Source organism: Corvus cornix, chromosome 2 (assembly GCF_000738735.6).
Source record: "Corvus cornix cornix isolate S_Up_H32 chromosome 2, ASM73873v5, whole genome shotgun sequence".
Lineage (NCBI taxonomy): Eukaryota > Metazoa > Chordata > Aves > Passeriformes > Corvidae > Corvus > Corvus cornix.
The window spans coordinates 101863593-101880233 of NC_046333.1; the positions used below are offsets into that span (position 1 = coordinate 101863593).

At 41.8% G+C, this 16641-nt stretch overlaps 1 protein-coding gene across 1 annotated transcript in view; it reads right to left on the minus strand.

Annotated features, from left to right (window-relative positions):
- The window catches only part of VAPA (VAMP associated protein A), a 28367-nt gene extending 16126 nt beyond the window's left edge, over nucleotides 1–12241 (minus strand). Inside the window, exon 1 of the mRNA XM_039549091.1 lies at nucleotides 12140–12241. Coding sequence (XP_039405025.1) covers nucleotides 12140–12215 — 76 coding nt within the window. The 5' untranslated portion in view covers nucleotides 12216–12241. The remainder of the gene's footprint in view (nucleotides 1–12139) is intronic.
- Between the last annotated feature and the right edge of the window lie 4400 nt (nucleotides 12242–16641).

Sequence of the window (16641 nt, forward strand, 5' to 3'; positions counted from 1 at the left end):
CCAACTCTGCCAGAAAACACTCTAGTTCATGCATTGAATCAAAGTTTATTTAAGCTGTAAATTGGCACAGAAAAGCAATACATTCAGCTACACCTAAAAACAATGTAAGTACACATAAAAGAAGTACACAGATTGGCAAAAGTAATCCACACTCCTTAAAATGTCTTACAGTATTAACTTCAAAATTATGTGAATTATATGCTTTAAGCGGAATGTTGTATTTTCACAGCAGCTGCATCACCTTTGAAATTCCAAGAGCACTTGAAACATACAGAACACTTCAAGGCACCTTTACTAAAACAAACTTAGGGCAGTTTTCTTTCAGTGCACATAAAGTCGGGTTGGGCAGACAAAGAAAACTCATTTACTGCATTTGACAGCTTGAGCACTAATGAATGAGAAATGAGTTTAAGTCAGCAGAACAAAAACTAACGGTGATATTGTAAATCAAGCAAGACAAATTTTGTGAAAAGTTAACTGAGGTTTAGGATAGACCTGAGAGGAACAGAGTAAGATCTCCATTAACTCATTCTGCCAGAATAAAAAGTAGCAATGGAACAAAGAAAGAATAATTAACATAGCTCCATGTAATCGATATTCGTATGATGCAATACAGAATTTTTAAATTAGGCCAAAATTTAATTGTTTTTCTTTCCCATCATTTGACATAGCAATAATGGTTGCGGCTGGAAGGGACCTCTGGAGGTCATCTGGGCCAAACTCCCAAGTACCATGGCCAGGAAGCTTCTGAGTATCTCCAAGGACAGAGACTCCACAGTCTCCCTGGACTACCTGTGCCAGTGCTTGGTCATCCTCAAAGTAGAAAAGTGTTTTCTGATGTTAGAGGAAAAGTCCTGTGTTTCAAGGTGTGCCCATTGCCTCTGGTCCTGTCACTGGGCACTAGTGAAAAGAGCCCAGCTCTGTCCTCTTTGCACCCTCCCCTCAGGTATTTTTATACATCAAGATTCTCCCAAGCCTTCACTTTTCCAGGCTGAGTATCCCTAGCTCTCTCAGCCTTTCCTCAGAGGAGAGAGATGCTCCAGTCCATCACCTTTGTGGCTCTTCCCTGGACTCTCTCCATTATGACAGTGGGAGCCCAGAACTGGAACCTGCACTCCAGCTGAGGTCTCACAGGGCCATTTCTGCAAAGCCACTTTCCCAGCTGGTCAGATCCCTGCACTGCTGCTCAGATGGTTGTTCTTCCCCAGCTGCAGGACTCTGCACTTCTTGTTGAACTTCACAAGGTTCCTGTCAGCCTGTTTGTCCACCTACCAGCTCCCTCAGCACTTTGTGTATGCATTCCACCAGGGCCCAAGGATTCATAAAGTCCAGTTTATTTAAGTATTTCTTAACCTGATCATCTTCCACCAGTGGTACTGAAGGAAAGACATCTAAAAATGAGAAATACTGGTGTTCTGTGGCGAGTCAAAACTACCTTGACTATCAGATATAACATATATAGAAAGCACTGAATTACTCAAAATCAAATTTTTATAGTACTTTCTGAAAAATGCATAGGTGACACAGCTGACACAAAAGAAAGTGAGTGGAATGTTGTTTATTTCCATAAATTAATTTTAAGACATTAATATTCAGACCTCTGTGAAAAAGATCTGAAGAGAATATATAACATGCATTGCCAATGAACATAAGTAACTCCTTCCTCTTGAAATACCAGAACCGTGACCATTCAAATACCTTCTCCAACTGGAAGAAAAATCCCAACTCTAACAAATCACCTACATTAAAATTATTCACGGTCCATGAAGCATAACAGCTTCGGTTTCATGGATTAATACTTAAACATGGATATGAATGATCATGGATATGAATGATCATGGATGAAGGTGAGAGATTAATAATACCTACAAATAACCATGGCTTTCAGGAAGATATTAATATATTAGAACAGCATTACAGAATCTTTCACTTCTTATTCTACCCTGGCACTTGAGAAATAGTTTTGTTTTATCATCAACCTCCACGTAAAATATAGAATGCAAAACAGGCTTTATTAGAAAGCTGACACACCTCAATGTCCACAATTCCTGAGGGCTGACTCCAGGCTACCACTGTTTACCAAGGGTAACATCAGATTTTATCGTATCTCCCCACGATGAGATGCTGTCAGCATTCATGCTCCTGATGTGTCTATCATAGATTTTTCTTTCTAAAAAACGCTGAGACAATGCCCATTTTTTAATCCTAAAATAGCTCATCTTCCTCTGTCAAAGGGGCAGAGCCTGCATATGGCTACGCAGCTTACTAGAGGTGCTTGTGCAGACGCTGGCATGCATGCTTTGCTGGGGGCTGGTGTAAGGGAAATGGGAGCTGAAACCTTTTGCCTGCCATTCTGACAGAGAAAAGACAAAAATACAACATACTGACATTTCAAAGCAGACAAAACATTTCCCTACATATTTTTTCTGGATCAAAACTTCTTACTCACCCCAGCTTGTGACTGATATGTTGTTAGTAGCCAAGAAACCACAGTAAAAATGCAGTAAGCATCTATCTCAAGGGTAAAGTACAGCCACAGATCATTACCAGGAATTCTGGTAAAGAGAACGTTATCTTCTTTATATATTAGACAAAATACAGACTAAATGGAGACTGTCCTGCATTTGATGTTAAATATGGGCACTGGTTTCTTTAGCCTTACAACAACAAAACACCACTAGTAATAAGATGGTATAACACAGAATAACTTCATCCAAAGATATTATTGCTGGTAGTTAGCTTAAACTTTAAAATCGAGTGGTCTAGGCCCAATCCAGTCATATATGTCTATTCTTGATATTTTTCCCATTGAAAAGTGCCATTACTAAAGAACTGTCTGGTTACTAACATCAAACGGATGCTTGTAACTTAACCTTAATCTCCATAATACTGTGAATTTCTTATTTGCAATTTAGCTTTACTTGATTACATTGTTATTCTTGCCAAAGACACATTAAGAGCATACTAGAATTAGTAGCTCTTAACTGTAGCAGGAAAAAGTTTTCAAGATCTAATCACAAAGTATTATTCATACCAAAGCACTGCTGAAATAATAAGAACAGCAGAAATATTTGATTGGTGCTAAACTTGAACATTTAAACCATCAAATTATCCCCCCAAAGTCCTGAAGCAACTAATATATATACATGCAATCTTTCAGTACAGACTTAGTTCAGTAAGGGCTATGTTATAAAACTTTCCTGGTGGAGCAACTACTCTCTTTCCTTGCATAAGGTAGGATAACTAAGGAATTTGACATTTACAGACATTCTTAGATTTCCAGAATACTAGCATATTTGATCAACGGAACTAAACAAGTAACTTTTCCCTTTCCTTTTAAACTTGCTTTGTATTTAACTTGCTATAACTTATAAATGCATCAGTGATGCTGAAAAGCCCAGATCTGCTGTTTAATATATTCAAATATTCAGCAGCTTAAAATCCATATGCATCCTCATATAAGAAATCTCCCATTGGATACACCTAACTGATCTGCATTGCAACACACAAGATACTCTTCAAACTCTATAGCAGTAATCAGAACACTTGTAATCATCTCAGATGACAGCTGTAGTGACACACAGAAAATCAGTCTTTCCACAGAAGACCTGATCAAAAACTGTTGCCTTGCACTTTTCCCAATGCGCTCCAAGAACTGGGCATCAGAGGCCAGACACCAACATTGAACAGACCACCAAAGCGCTTGTGGTTTTCACTGGTTTCCTTGCAAGCAGTATCCCAACAGTGTAACAAAGTAACTTTAAAAATAAATCAAATTCACAAGTCTCCCAGCAGGGACAAAAGCTCACACAGTTCTTTTAAAAAAAAAAACCCAACAAACCGTTTTAGCTGTCGGACTGCTACACGGTGCCCAACCTCAGCTCCTAACACAGAGCCTGGTCAAAACAGACTTTTATATCAGACATTAGCATTCTCCTACAGACAGGTCTAGCTGACACTGGACTGCCTCCCAAACACACCAACAGCTCACTGCAGTTTCAGGGTGACTTTTCCGTCTCTGGAAGCATAGGCTACAGGTCTCCATTTCCCGAGCCACTGAAAGCGAAGTGCAATCACTTCCTACAGTCACTCAGGTAAACAAACATCTGCTTCAAAGAAGTCGCATTTAGTCAGTCTTGTTGATCAGACAGGACCACAAACTCCACCTCCTCATCAACTTCACATCCCAGTCCTGAGCTGAGCCAACACAGCCACACTTCTCAGGAACAGTCAGCTCACTTCCACAGAAACAGCTGGAGTACCAACTTGAGCTGTAACATAGATCGTGTCTAGTAGATGGCTAGTAGACATTCAAATTAAAAAATAAAACAATTTTTACTTTTTATTTTTTACCACAGTAGTGGGTCTACTATGTTTAGTGGCCTTATTAGCATCATAGTGTTAAACATCATAATGTTAAATTAACATCATATCCCTATGAACTAGAATTACTAGGTTTACTTCACATATGGAGCAGTTACTCCTAAGTATATGATTTTTAAATTCATGGATATCCCTTCTTACAAAAAAAAAAAAATATATCTCAGTCAAGCTATTCTAATGTCTTGGAATGTAACACAACATACCTGCTGTAGCTTAAGTACATAATTGTGTACCATTAATGTCCTACCAAACTTTCAAGAACATTATAAACTCATGACCTAGGAGAAGCTTTCTAAAGTCCACACAAAACTAATAAAATTTTGTAAGATGGTATCTGATGAATTTAAAACTATTTTTGCCTACCTAATTTTTAGAAGGTTGGTTCAGACTGACATGATTCAGATTCAGCTAGTTTCTAATGATCTAAATACATTCATAGCCACTTGAAGCAAATTCATTTTTCCACCAATCCTATCCTTTAGTTTAGATAGATTTTCTTTTCCCCAGTGCTTACCTTGCTGATATATTTATAGATAGCAATCAGATCCCCTTTCAGTCTTCATTTTGCTAAGATTAACAAGCTAAAGCTATTCTACTTCACTTGTGTTAATAAAGTTGTCTTTGCACCATTCCCATTTGGGTTCATTTTATCTGACTAGGTGTTGCCAGGGATGCATTCAGATGAAGCTTCATCAAAGCTAAAAACCTTGACATTAATACTTCCCTCACTACAAAATTACAGTCCTGTATTCGCCCCATTTCATGACTTGTCACGTTCACAATAAACCCATGATTAAATACTAGTCATTAGTTTTACTTCTTTTTCATCACTTCTAAGAAAACATTGTATTATTAGCACACATCTTTTTTTTTTTTTTTTGCATTTATCACATCTCCTAACCTTGCATTATTACCAATGAGCTGTACCAGCACACTCCCACCCACCCCAAGGTCATTAATGAAAAATGGAACAGGCCCTCCTGGAAGATGGTATAAAAATGTATTGAAGACAGGAAGTTAGTTAAGTGACAGCCAACAAGGCTTTAGCATGGGCAAATCATGCCTGACTAATCTAGAGGTCTTCTATGGCGGACATCAATGGACAAGGGAAGAGCTACACATGTCACCTACCTGGACACCTGCACAGCCTTTAATATGGTCCCCCCCAACATTCTTACCCCTAAATTTGTGAGATACGGGTTTGATGCACGGTAGATGGACAAGGAGGGTGGTTGCACCCAAAGAGTTCCAGTCAATGCCTGAAGTGAAAATCAGCCACAAGCGGTGTCCCTCAGGGATGCATCCTGGGACCAGTACTATTCAATGTCTTCATCAATGACACTGACAGTGGAAGTGACATCACCCTCAGCAAGTTTGCACAGGACACCAAGTGAGCGACGCAGTGGACTCACTGGAGGCAAGGGATGCCATCCACAGGGACCTTGACAGGAGCGATGGGTGGGCCCATGGAAATCTCCTGAGGTTCAACAAAGCCAAGTGTCAGGTCCTGCACACGGGTCAGGGCAACCCCCAATATAACAGACAGAGAAGGTCTCAGATCAGACTGCCACACTGTACCTGGGACACTGCATTTTATTCCATGTTCCATCTACCTCCATGTCTTTAATTATTCTTTCCACTAAGGCTTTGCTTCTTATTGAGGCCAGACCAATTTCAGCATTGAAGTGTCAGATTAAGATTTTACTCCTAGTAAGACCACATTTTGAGAAACAAAGGAGAGAAAAATTCTGATTTGACTATTTTTTTTAATTTCAGGCAAACACTTATTTTTCTTTTTTTTTTTCCTCTTCCATGTTATTAAACACATGAAGTCCTACACCAAGTTAATATTCAGCAAACTATCTTAATTCACAAGACCTTACTCATATAGGAATGAAGTGAAAATATCTATTTTAATTTACATAACCATTTACTTCTAAATACTTTTAAATACTAAAATGAAATACGACATCTACATTGCTAAATAATTTTAAATGCCAGGAAATAACCTTATACAATACAAAACAACACTGAAAGGAAAGAGAAGCTAAGGGCCAAGATAACCATGCCCCAAGTAAAGTCTTACCACCTTAAGAAAAACAAAGTTAGTAAAATTCTAACTTGTGTTTATGCATTTTCATTTTCAACAATACTACATCAAAAATTATCTTAGTAGAGTCGTTTTGCTGATTTTTTTTTTTTTTTTTAAGAAATTAGCTTACACTCACTTATCAGGTTCATCTGACACCACAAGCCTTGTAAACTGACAACTTCCAAACTGGAAAATGTAATACTTATCTAATTAGTCGGGGTTGGTTTTCCACTTTTAATACAGCAAGTTCTCTTCAGAAATCTTTTCTACTTGAATTCATGGCTCATAAGGAGAGCATGTAAAACCCTTTAATGATGGTCACAAAGACCTGGTTAACAAACATCTCCCAAAGACGAAGTCAGTCAGAAAGTGAAACATTCACAAACCACAGTCAAGTCAAAACAGGAACAATTTATATTTCCACAATGGAAAACTGGTACACGAACTATTCAGACCTATTTACTGATGCAATAAAACAACTCCTCTCAAACCCCTCTAACTTTCTACTTTTCAACCTGGCCTTGAACAACAGTACGCTGCTCATGAATAATAAAGAATGTCTTTATAATATTAATAAAAATGTCTTGTGGTGATCTAGAACACTTGCTTACACTATCAACAAGCAGCATGAGTAGGCACTTTATAGTAATTACAATGCAAAGGTGAAGCTTTTATACCAATAATCATTGTTACACACTAGAAGAACAAGATGTGAGGTTTGGATAGTGTTTCACTGTTTAGTGAAGCAACAGCAGTATTAAGCAAAACCAAGCCCTATAAATTTCAGGTAAAGGACAAAACGTCTAAATCTTCACTGCTGTATACCTCTGTCACCACAGGAAAATATTCCAGTACTAAATCTTAAAACAAATGACGAACTAGTTTTGCCAAAATACAATCAAACACTATAATACACCTGACTTCACAGATCAATATAACTTCCTTTTTACAAGGCAGTTTTAAATGCAGTCTAGCACAGTGGTAGATATGATTGTATAACACAATACCACCTCATAAACAACACCAGGTAAAAAACATTATCTTCCTTTTTCTTCCTCAACATATTCCCACAAATCATCCTGTGCTTCAATTCTCATTAATACTTATAATTTAAGAAAAAAAAATACTAACAAATACTACATTTGAGCCATGAAACAATGGATAGAAGCATATGTATAGGAAGTGCAAACAATGACAAGAATCACTCTTGTATTTAAAAGAAAAAAAAGTCAGACTACATGTTGAATACTGAGTCATTTTATTGCCATCACGCAATACTCAGCCAGCAAAAATATTAACTTAAATGGAACCATTTCAAAGTATCAGAAAGTCACAACTATATTAGTAATCACTTGCAATCAGTTTTTCCCCCCTACACTCCCACTGTTTCATTTCAAAAATGTTCCTGAATGAAGATACCAGAAAATTGACATCCCAATCACCTTTTTTTTCTCTAACTTATCTTAGAAAATTGGGACATCACAAATTCACTCATACTTTGAAGAAAATGAAAACAGGCATGAAATTTGACATAATCAAGATACACACAAGTAGGGCAGTAAGATCACATTTGAGGACTTCAAACTGCCTACACCAAAAGGCATCCTAGGCCAATTCTGGCAACAGACCTTGAGGGCAGGAGATGCATTTAACATTGAGCTATTTTTGCCTTTAAATTCCACCTTCTCGATTTGCAGCAACACATAGCCTGTGGCTTTCAATGTTACCAATAGCAGTGTAATGATTACAAAACAATCTACAGCAATATTTTGTATTATTTAAAAGGTTGTCGAAATCTGCATTTCAGAATAAGTTGCAATACTTGAGTGAAGTGCTCTCTACCTCCCATGAAAAGTCATTTGAACATATACCAGCTGATAGTTGATTTTATACACTGACAATTCTATACTATGATTCAGATCAACAATCAGAAATTAAACATCCTCTGTTATACTGATCCCTTCTAGTAACTCAACCCATCATAGAAAACGTACTCCACACAGACACATTCCAAATTTTATTTTAGTCTGCTAAAGGAAAAGAGTGCCTCATTATTTTGAGATGTTTACAAAGGTAACATGACTGGACCTCACCCACCTGTAAGCAAGAACTTCAATAAAGGGTATAAATTTAGAATATTCAGACATTTTTGTAATTTCTTATTGCTAGTCAGACACATCTGAATCGCACGAAATTCAAATTCTGAACACTGTCTACTAATCTTCCAAAGCTCATCAAATCCACTAGTGTTGATTTTCAATTAGGTGTTACAGAAGCATGTCTTATGACTGATTTAAACATTTGGCGAAGGTTTCTAAAGTTTTTTTAAACAAAGGACCATCATCAAAGACCAACTTAAATACATGTTACATAAAATTGCAGAACTGGCTTCTTTGGTTTAAGGAAGAAGGAGTTTCCATAAAAGTGCTACAAATTTTCAAACTTAAAACTTCAAATGCTGCTATTAAACTACATGACTGCTAACAAAAAAAAGTACTAAAAAGCGCATTTACTCACAGGGAACCAACTCCAAATTCCCATAATGTTCACTAAACTAGAGCTACTGATAACCATTACATGTAAGAGTCACATGAAGAAGACACCAGTAAGAAGCAGATGTTCCACCTTCCAGATGGGTTGCTTTTAACTGTCTTGTGTTTCAATTCTTCCTATCCAGTCCTAAATAAACTCCAACAACTTCAGATTTGAGAAGTTAAACAAAATACATTGGAATACAAAAGAAAGCCAACCTACAGGAGCAAAATGGCTGAAGAACCTGGATACAAGAACCATGAGGCAGATTCTCAGTGCTCCATACTGAGCGTCTGAAAGTGATATTACATAGTTTATCAACTGCCTCTTGGTTTCATCACGTTTAAGTACAGTGTTTCCCTTTGTCACATTTGTACAACACTCTGAAAAATACTTATTTATATTGTGGTTTTTCTTAGATATTCCTGATAGTTTCAGAATCCAAAGAAACCTAACTACCACAGGGGGACAGAGGGAATTAACCACAACCCAAACACTATTAATGATTGAAATTTCTAGGACTATAAAGCACTATAAAAAAAGGATTGCAATCTTGGACACCAAGGGAAATATGTAATGTGTTAACCACCATAGGACATGTTCTTTAGAACTCCCCTTGAATCGTGCTGAATAAAATTCAAGGATAAATGTATTACAGACCTTATTTTTGCTGACAGAGTAAATTAGGTTATATTAATTTTAAAAAGCAGTTTCATCAGGCAATGATGAATTTAAAGTCTTGTTAACAACTCCTTAAGATAAGTACTACGTGTCTTTTAATTGAAATAGTTGTTTGTATAGGGGCACACTATCACATTTCACTGTTATCCTAAAGGTCAGCAAATCCATTACAACTTCCTGAGGCAAGAAAACCAACAAAATTATTTGTTCTGTTCAAATCTTTAGACTTAAACTGGATCTCTGTTACATATGCACCAACAGTATTAAGTCAATAATAATAATGGATAATTGTACCAATAAAATAACTTCGAATAACCTGCTACACTTAAAAAATATATACTTTTATTCACTTAACAAAGTTTTATGCTTTTCCTACACTATGCTACATTTATTCTGAGTCATATATTTGCTTTCTTACTGACCAATTACTTTTTAAAAGGTGACACTCAGAATTCCCTACTGCCAATATTATATTCTTCAACAAGGTACTTTAGAACTGGGTTAGTTTGTGGCCCACAAACCTTTTTAAACACCTCTAAATAATAAGCAGTTAGAAAATATTTATTGAGAGTGCACTCGATGCTCTCTCAATTGATAGCACTTTCTATAGTATATTACTGCAATAATACAGTAATAGAGAGTGCTGCAGTCCCATTATGCTTCATATTTTGTTTTTGCTTAGTCTGCTCTACAGACATTTTCCTAATATATGCATTAGCCTGAAACCAAAGTTTATGCCTAAAGAATACACATTTCATGCTCTCAGTGCATAAACACACAGCACAATAAAGATCACTGACTGACAACAGCTTCACACAGACAGAATTTCTATTATAGTATTTATTCTATCAACACACTCTTTCACAGCACACCAATACGGCTTAGTTCCAGCTCAAAGACAGCTCAACATTTGCAGGCTTTGAATTAGACACAGTAATTTTTTAATTTAAAAAAAATTAAAATCATGCATTTTCCTCCAACCTGTTCTTGCAGTAAGAATACAGCATACTGAAATATGAGTGGCAGCATTTTAACAACACAAAACCCAAGTGAAAATGACAAGTTCCTGCTATGGTTTTGACTCTGTGTATGAAAGTGCAATTTAAAAAAAAAAGCTATCAAGAAATTAATATGCAAGGTTAGACAGATTTTGGCGTTTAATTGATTTGATAGACCAAATAAAACAAGTATAGTTTGCTAATTTATCTAAATGCTAGGCCAGACCAAAGATATTTTGGGGGAATACAGTGTTCTTTTCTAATACAAACATTCATTTGTTCTAGTTGTCCATTTGAAGATTTTTACAACATCATAAATTCCACTCTGTCCTCTAAAACAATGAAAAATGAGCCTACTAAAAGTGGAAAACAGAAGCATGCACAGGATTAGGCACGTACATGTGCTGACAACAGTCAGCAAAAATGTAACTTCACATAATATTAACTGGTTTTTTTTTTTTTAAAAATCTAATACTGATGATTCTAAATCCAAAAGGTTCTGAGATTTTTCTCAATGCCCCTTACAGCTACAAGATATCATCACGGGGTACTACCAAAACCTACATGTTCTGTCACGCTTTTCTTTATGCCCTTGCCTTTCAACGATCACCCATTTTTGACAGAGCCCTCCCTTTCACATCTCACTGATGAGGAGAGAAAACCACAGACACACACGATACCAGCACTAGCTGGGACCTATTTTGACAGCAGCACGTCAGTGGTCACAGCCATGCGGTCGGCACGCAACACACAGGACACATAAAACTTCCGAAACGCACACATTCCTTTTCCCTCATTCCCAGGGAAGACGCGAGCTCCCTGTTTACGTTCCGATAGCCTGCCTGAGACATGACAGCTTTGGGAAAAGGGCGGGGAGCCCTTTGCCGGGCTGGGACGCACCGGGACGAGGGCGCGGGTGCCTGGCAGAGATGGTGCAGAGCCGCACCAGCCCCGCGGGGACACCGGGGCCTCAACACGCCTGAAAGGAAAACTGGGACAAGGCCAGACGTGAGGGCAGCCTCGTGAAGCCTGGAACCCCGCAAGGCTTCCACCGCCCGCTCCAGGGCCTCTCCTGCCCGCTGCTGCCAGAGGGAGCCCGCACCGCCAGCGACCGGAGAGCGATACCCGTGTCCCCGGGCGCCGCTGCTTCGGGGCCGGGCCTACGAGCGCAGCGGTGACACGGCGGGGCGGGCGGGGGCAGGGAGGGGGCGGCCGATCCCACCCGGCACCGCGGATCCCCGCGGGATCCCAAGATGGCGGCGGCCGATCCCGCTCGCCGGCTCGGCGGCGCCCCCCATCCCCCGGCGGGCGGGCAGCGCCCGGCACCGCGGCCCGCCCGCGGGAGGCAGCGGGGAACGCGGCGCCCGGAGGCGGCCCGGCGCCCAGGCGGAACGGGACACCCCGCCGCTGCCGCCCCGCTCCCCGCGGCCACGCCGGGTTCCCCCCTCCTCACCTTTGAATTTGAGGTCGGTGGGCGGATCGAGCACCAGGATCTGCTCGTGCTTCGCCAGAGCCCCGGCGGCCGCCATCTCGCTCGCTCGCTCGCTCCGGCGGGAGGAGGGGCAGAGGGGAGGGCGGAGGAGGCGGAGGAGAAGGCGGAGGAGAAGGAGGAGGGGGCCGGCGGTGCCGCCGCTCCCTCACGGAGAGCGGGCGGTGTCTCGGCGCGGCTCTGCGGGCGCTGCCGGCGGGGCGCGGGCCGAGGGCGGGCGCTACCGCTGCTACTGCGCGCCCCCGAGCGCGCCCCCGAGCGCGGCCCCGCGCCCTCCCCGCCCCCTCCCCGCCCCGGCAGCACCGCCCCCTGTGCGCGCGGGCACGCCGCGGCGGCGCGCGCCCCCCCCCCGCCGCCTTCCTTGTGCGCATGCGCCCGCGCGCCGCGGGGTCGTCCCACAAGCACAGAGACACGCAGACAGCCGCGGGCACAGAAACACACGGACACCCTTCCGTGCCGCGCTGGCGGCTGCAGCGAGTCAGAATCCCAGAGTCAATTGGGTTGGAAAAGAGCTCCGAGATCATCGAGTCCAACCTATGACCGGACACCATCCTGTAAGGTAGAGCACGGCACTCAGTGCCAGGTCCAGTCTTTCTTTAAACACCTCCAGGGACCGTGACTCCACCACCTCCCTAGGCATCACATTCCAATACCTAGTCACACTTTCTGTGAAGAAATTAGTCCTAATGTCCAACCTAAACCTCTCCTGGCGGTAGTTCAGATACTGTACTCTCATCCTATTGCTAATGAGAGAAGAGTCCGACCCCCAGCTGGCCACACCCTCCTTTCGGGCAGTTGTAGAGAGCGATAAGGTCACCCCTGAGCCGCCTCTTCTCCAGGCTAAACACCCTCAGCTCCCTCAGCCGCGTGTCCTCACAGGACGTGTGCTCCAGACCCTTCATCAGCATCGTTGTGTTTCTCTGGACACGCTACAGCACCTGCGTGTCTTTCCTGAATTGAGTGGTCCAGAATTACAGTACTCAAGTGCAGTCTCACCAGTATATAGAGGGAAAATCACTGCCCTGGTCCTGCTGGCCACATTACGCCTGATAAAGGCCAGGATGCCATTGACCTTCTTGGCCACCCGGACACACACTGGTTCATGTTCAGCTGCTGTTGACCAACACCCTCAGACCCTTTTCTGCTGAGCACCTTTCCAGCCCGTCTTCCCCCAGCCTGTAGCGCTGCAGGGGTTGGTGTGACCCAGTTGCAGGACCCGGCACTTGTATTGTTGAACCTCCCACCATTGGTCGCGGCTGACCGATCCAGCCTGTCTTCCCCCGCGCTGCGGCTCGGCCCGGCCCCCACAAGCACCGGTGGCTGGAGCGGAGCGGGGAGAAGCAGCACCCCCGCTGCCCGCCTTCCCAAGCGCACACACGGTTCGGGCGGGAGTGGGAAGGGCGCCGCTGGCACCTCGCTTTGGACAGTCGCGCCGCGCCGGGGAAACTACAGTTCCCATCATGCCACGCGGCGGGCGCGGAGCCTGCCGGGACTTGTAGTCTTGGGGAGGACACATGTGGGCGCCCTTCTTTTGGGCCTCAGGGGCAGTGGATTGACTGGCCTTTCCCTCGAAACTGGAGAAGGGAAAGCAAGCCTGGGTGGTGGGTCCCAGGGACGCTGGTGGCTCTGACACGGGTCAGCTGCTCCCATGTACCCTCGTTGGGACGGCTGCGGTCCAGTCCAAAGCGACCCAGGCACTGATGTGGATGGACCTGACCCTCTAGCTTTGAAAACAGCCAAAAACACTAATGTAGGAAAATTGTCGTTACATGAAGCCTTAGGAATATTAACAGAAACTAAATGGGCCTGTTTAGTCTAGAGAAGACTGAGAGGGGATCTAAGTATCTCAAAGGTGGGTGTCAAGAGGATGATGCCAGACTTTTTACAGTGGTGCCCAGTGACAAGACAAGGAGCAGTGGCCATAAACTGAAACACAAAAAGTTCCATCTCAACATGAAGAAGAACTTTATGTTAAGGATTGGACAGCATTGGAACAGGCTGCTGAGGGGGGTTATGGAGTCTCTCTTTCTGGAGTCATTCAAAACCCACCTGGATGTGTTCCTGTGTCACCTGCTCTAGGTGACCCTGCATTGGGAGGGGGGACCCGATGACCTCCAGAGGTCCCTTCCGACTCTAAAATTCTGTAATTCTGTGAAAAGTTGAGAGAGATTGAGCTCTTGCAAAACCTGAATGAAAAATAAGAGCCATTATTTATTAGTAGGCAGGAACATGAGTAGTTTGCCATCCTCCTTGCTAACACTTTTTGTCAGATACGGTGTTGTCACAGTGGGCTTTTTCATTAGTACCATACTTTCAGGCAGATGGTGTATCCTGGGGTATTAGAATACACCAGTAACAAACAAACAAGAAAAAACAGTAAGACAGCCAAATCCACCCAAACCTTGATGATTTCTGTGTCCTAAATCTGCTTCTGAGGAATATGTGAGTTTGTATTCATGCAAGGTTGGAGTACAGGTGATGGAAATTAAGTCAGAAAGATTAACACATTCTTTCTCTCTTGCAAAATCTGGTGTAGCTATGCTAAGGACATGTGTAGGGACATAACAAACCAATTGAAAAATATGTCCTGATAATAAATACATTGAGAGGACTTTAATGGTTTGCATTCAAAATCAGCTCTTCATAGTAATACTTATGGATCACATAATTTCTTTGGTGAATACCTCTCTAGTTCAGCTGAGCCATGAAGGAAGGGCTGTGGGGCCACTGGGCTGGGGGGACCCTCTGAGTAATTTAGGTTCAGGTTCTGCCTTGGCTCTGGCAGAGCCTCCACCCTCCATTTCAGCTGCCTGCCTCTCTTCCAGGCCTGCCACCATCATTCCTGTCTACTTAGGGCTTTTCTCCACACCACTCTTGTCAACACCTGTACCCATGTGGCTTTTAGTACCATCACTGACTGAAGAACAAACAAGTAAAAAGTGCTCTAGAAAAGCACCTTGGAGCAGTTTTACCTGACTGGAATTGGCTTCAATAGGTGGAGTTACATGGTCTATGTGTGAAAATGTCACTGGAGCTCTGCAACTACTCTGGCTGCAGGTTTTTTTTGGACTTACTTTATGATGCACATAAAACAGCATCTTAAATGACATCTTTTATTTACAGTACAATATTTAAAGTTGTTATCTGGTGGTCTGCTGGACTTTGTTAACAAAACCAATGTTCCACTCTGTTTATGCATTCTTACCCCTGGGATCTGGAAGATAAACTGGAAAACAGAGGTTTTTCTTCTTCTGTGTTAACACAGAAGAAGAATGTTAACTCTGTTATCTTCACTCTTTCTCTGTTTCTGTTCATGAATCAAGCAAAGATTAAGCCATAGTGCACACTTCTCAGAAACAGTAATTCAGCTCCAGAATTGCCTGCTGCTTATGTACCAGAAGAACTGGGTTTCAGCTTGCAAAAAATCAAGACATGGGAAATGTCTGCAAAATGCTGAATGCCACAAAAGTTCCTGTCTTTTCTCCTTTTCATGGGGTTAAAACATAACAGTAAAGAGTACAAATGCAAAAGAATATTCTTCTGTGCAGATTTAGAAGACAGAAGTATCTCTGTTGTCTAATTCTTCTACATACCTCTTGTTTAAGAAAAACAGAAGTTTGGATCTCTCCTCAATATGATAACAGGACTTACAGGTTTTCCCATGCAAACCCCTTGTTAGACATGGCTGTGCAGTAGATGGGACTGACATCAGGGGGTGTGCAGGGGTTGGGGGAAGACTGGGTTGATACTTATCAGCAGCATATTGAGAGGCAGTGAATGAAGCACAGGGCACAGCCCCAAGCTGTGGGGGGTGTCACATCATCACCAAGGCTGCAGAGGACCCCACTAAGGCCGCAGTTCAATTTCCAACTTGAAACTGTTTTTTTAATATGGTCTGTGTTGTTGTTTGAACACATTTTGAACCTTAATAATGCTTTGATCTGTTTTATTTCATTTAGTATAATTTCTGATCTAATGCTTCTATTTCCAGTCTGCATCCAGACTGATGTAATTTTTTATATTAAAACAACACCTGTGCTGTTGATCATCAATGTCTGGCAACCTTCTCCAGCATCTGATTAATTTAATTTCATCACCTCACAGCACAGCTCAGGAATGAAACCTTGGATCTATCGCAGTCAATAGAACTCCTGTCACTGATTTCAGTGAGATAATAATGTCATTCCAGAAGTGCCTCTAGTGTATTCATCACTGCTTGCAAAAGGATAACATTTGCTTAATCTGAGGTCAACATTTGTCCTGTGTATTTGTAGATCTTGATGTTTTTCACTCTGCAAATTCAGTATTGTTGTTATAATATCTCAGTTTGGAAATAGTTTGACATTTTTCAAAACCACTGGCTATTAAATATTAAATAAGCACTCTCTGTACCTGAGAAGTAATAGACTAGATTCAGTTTTTTAATAGTTTTTTCCACTGTTTATTGTGCAGGTTGTTTGCTCAGT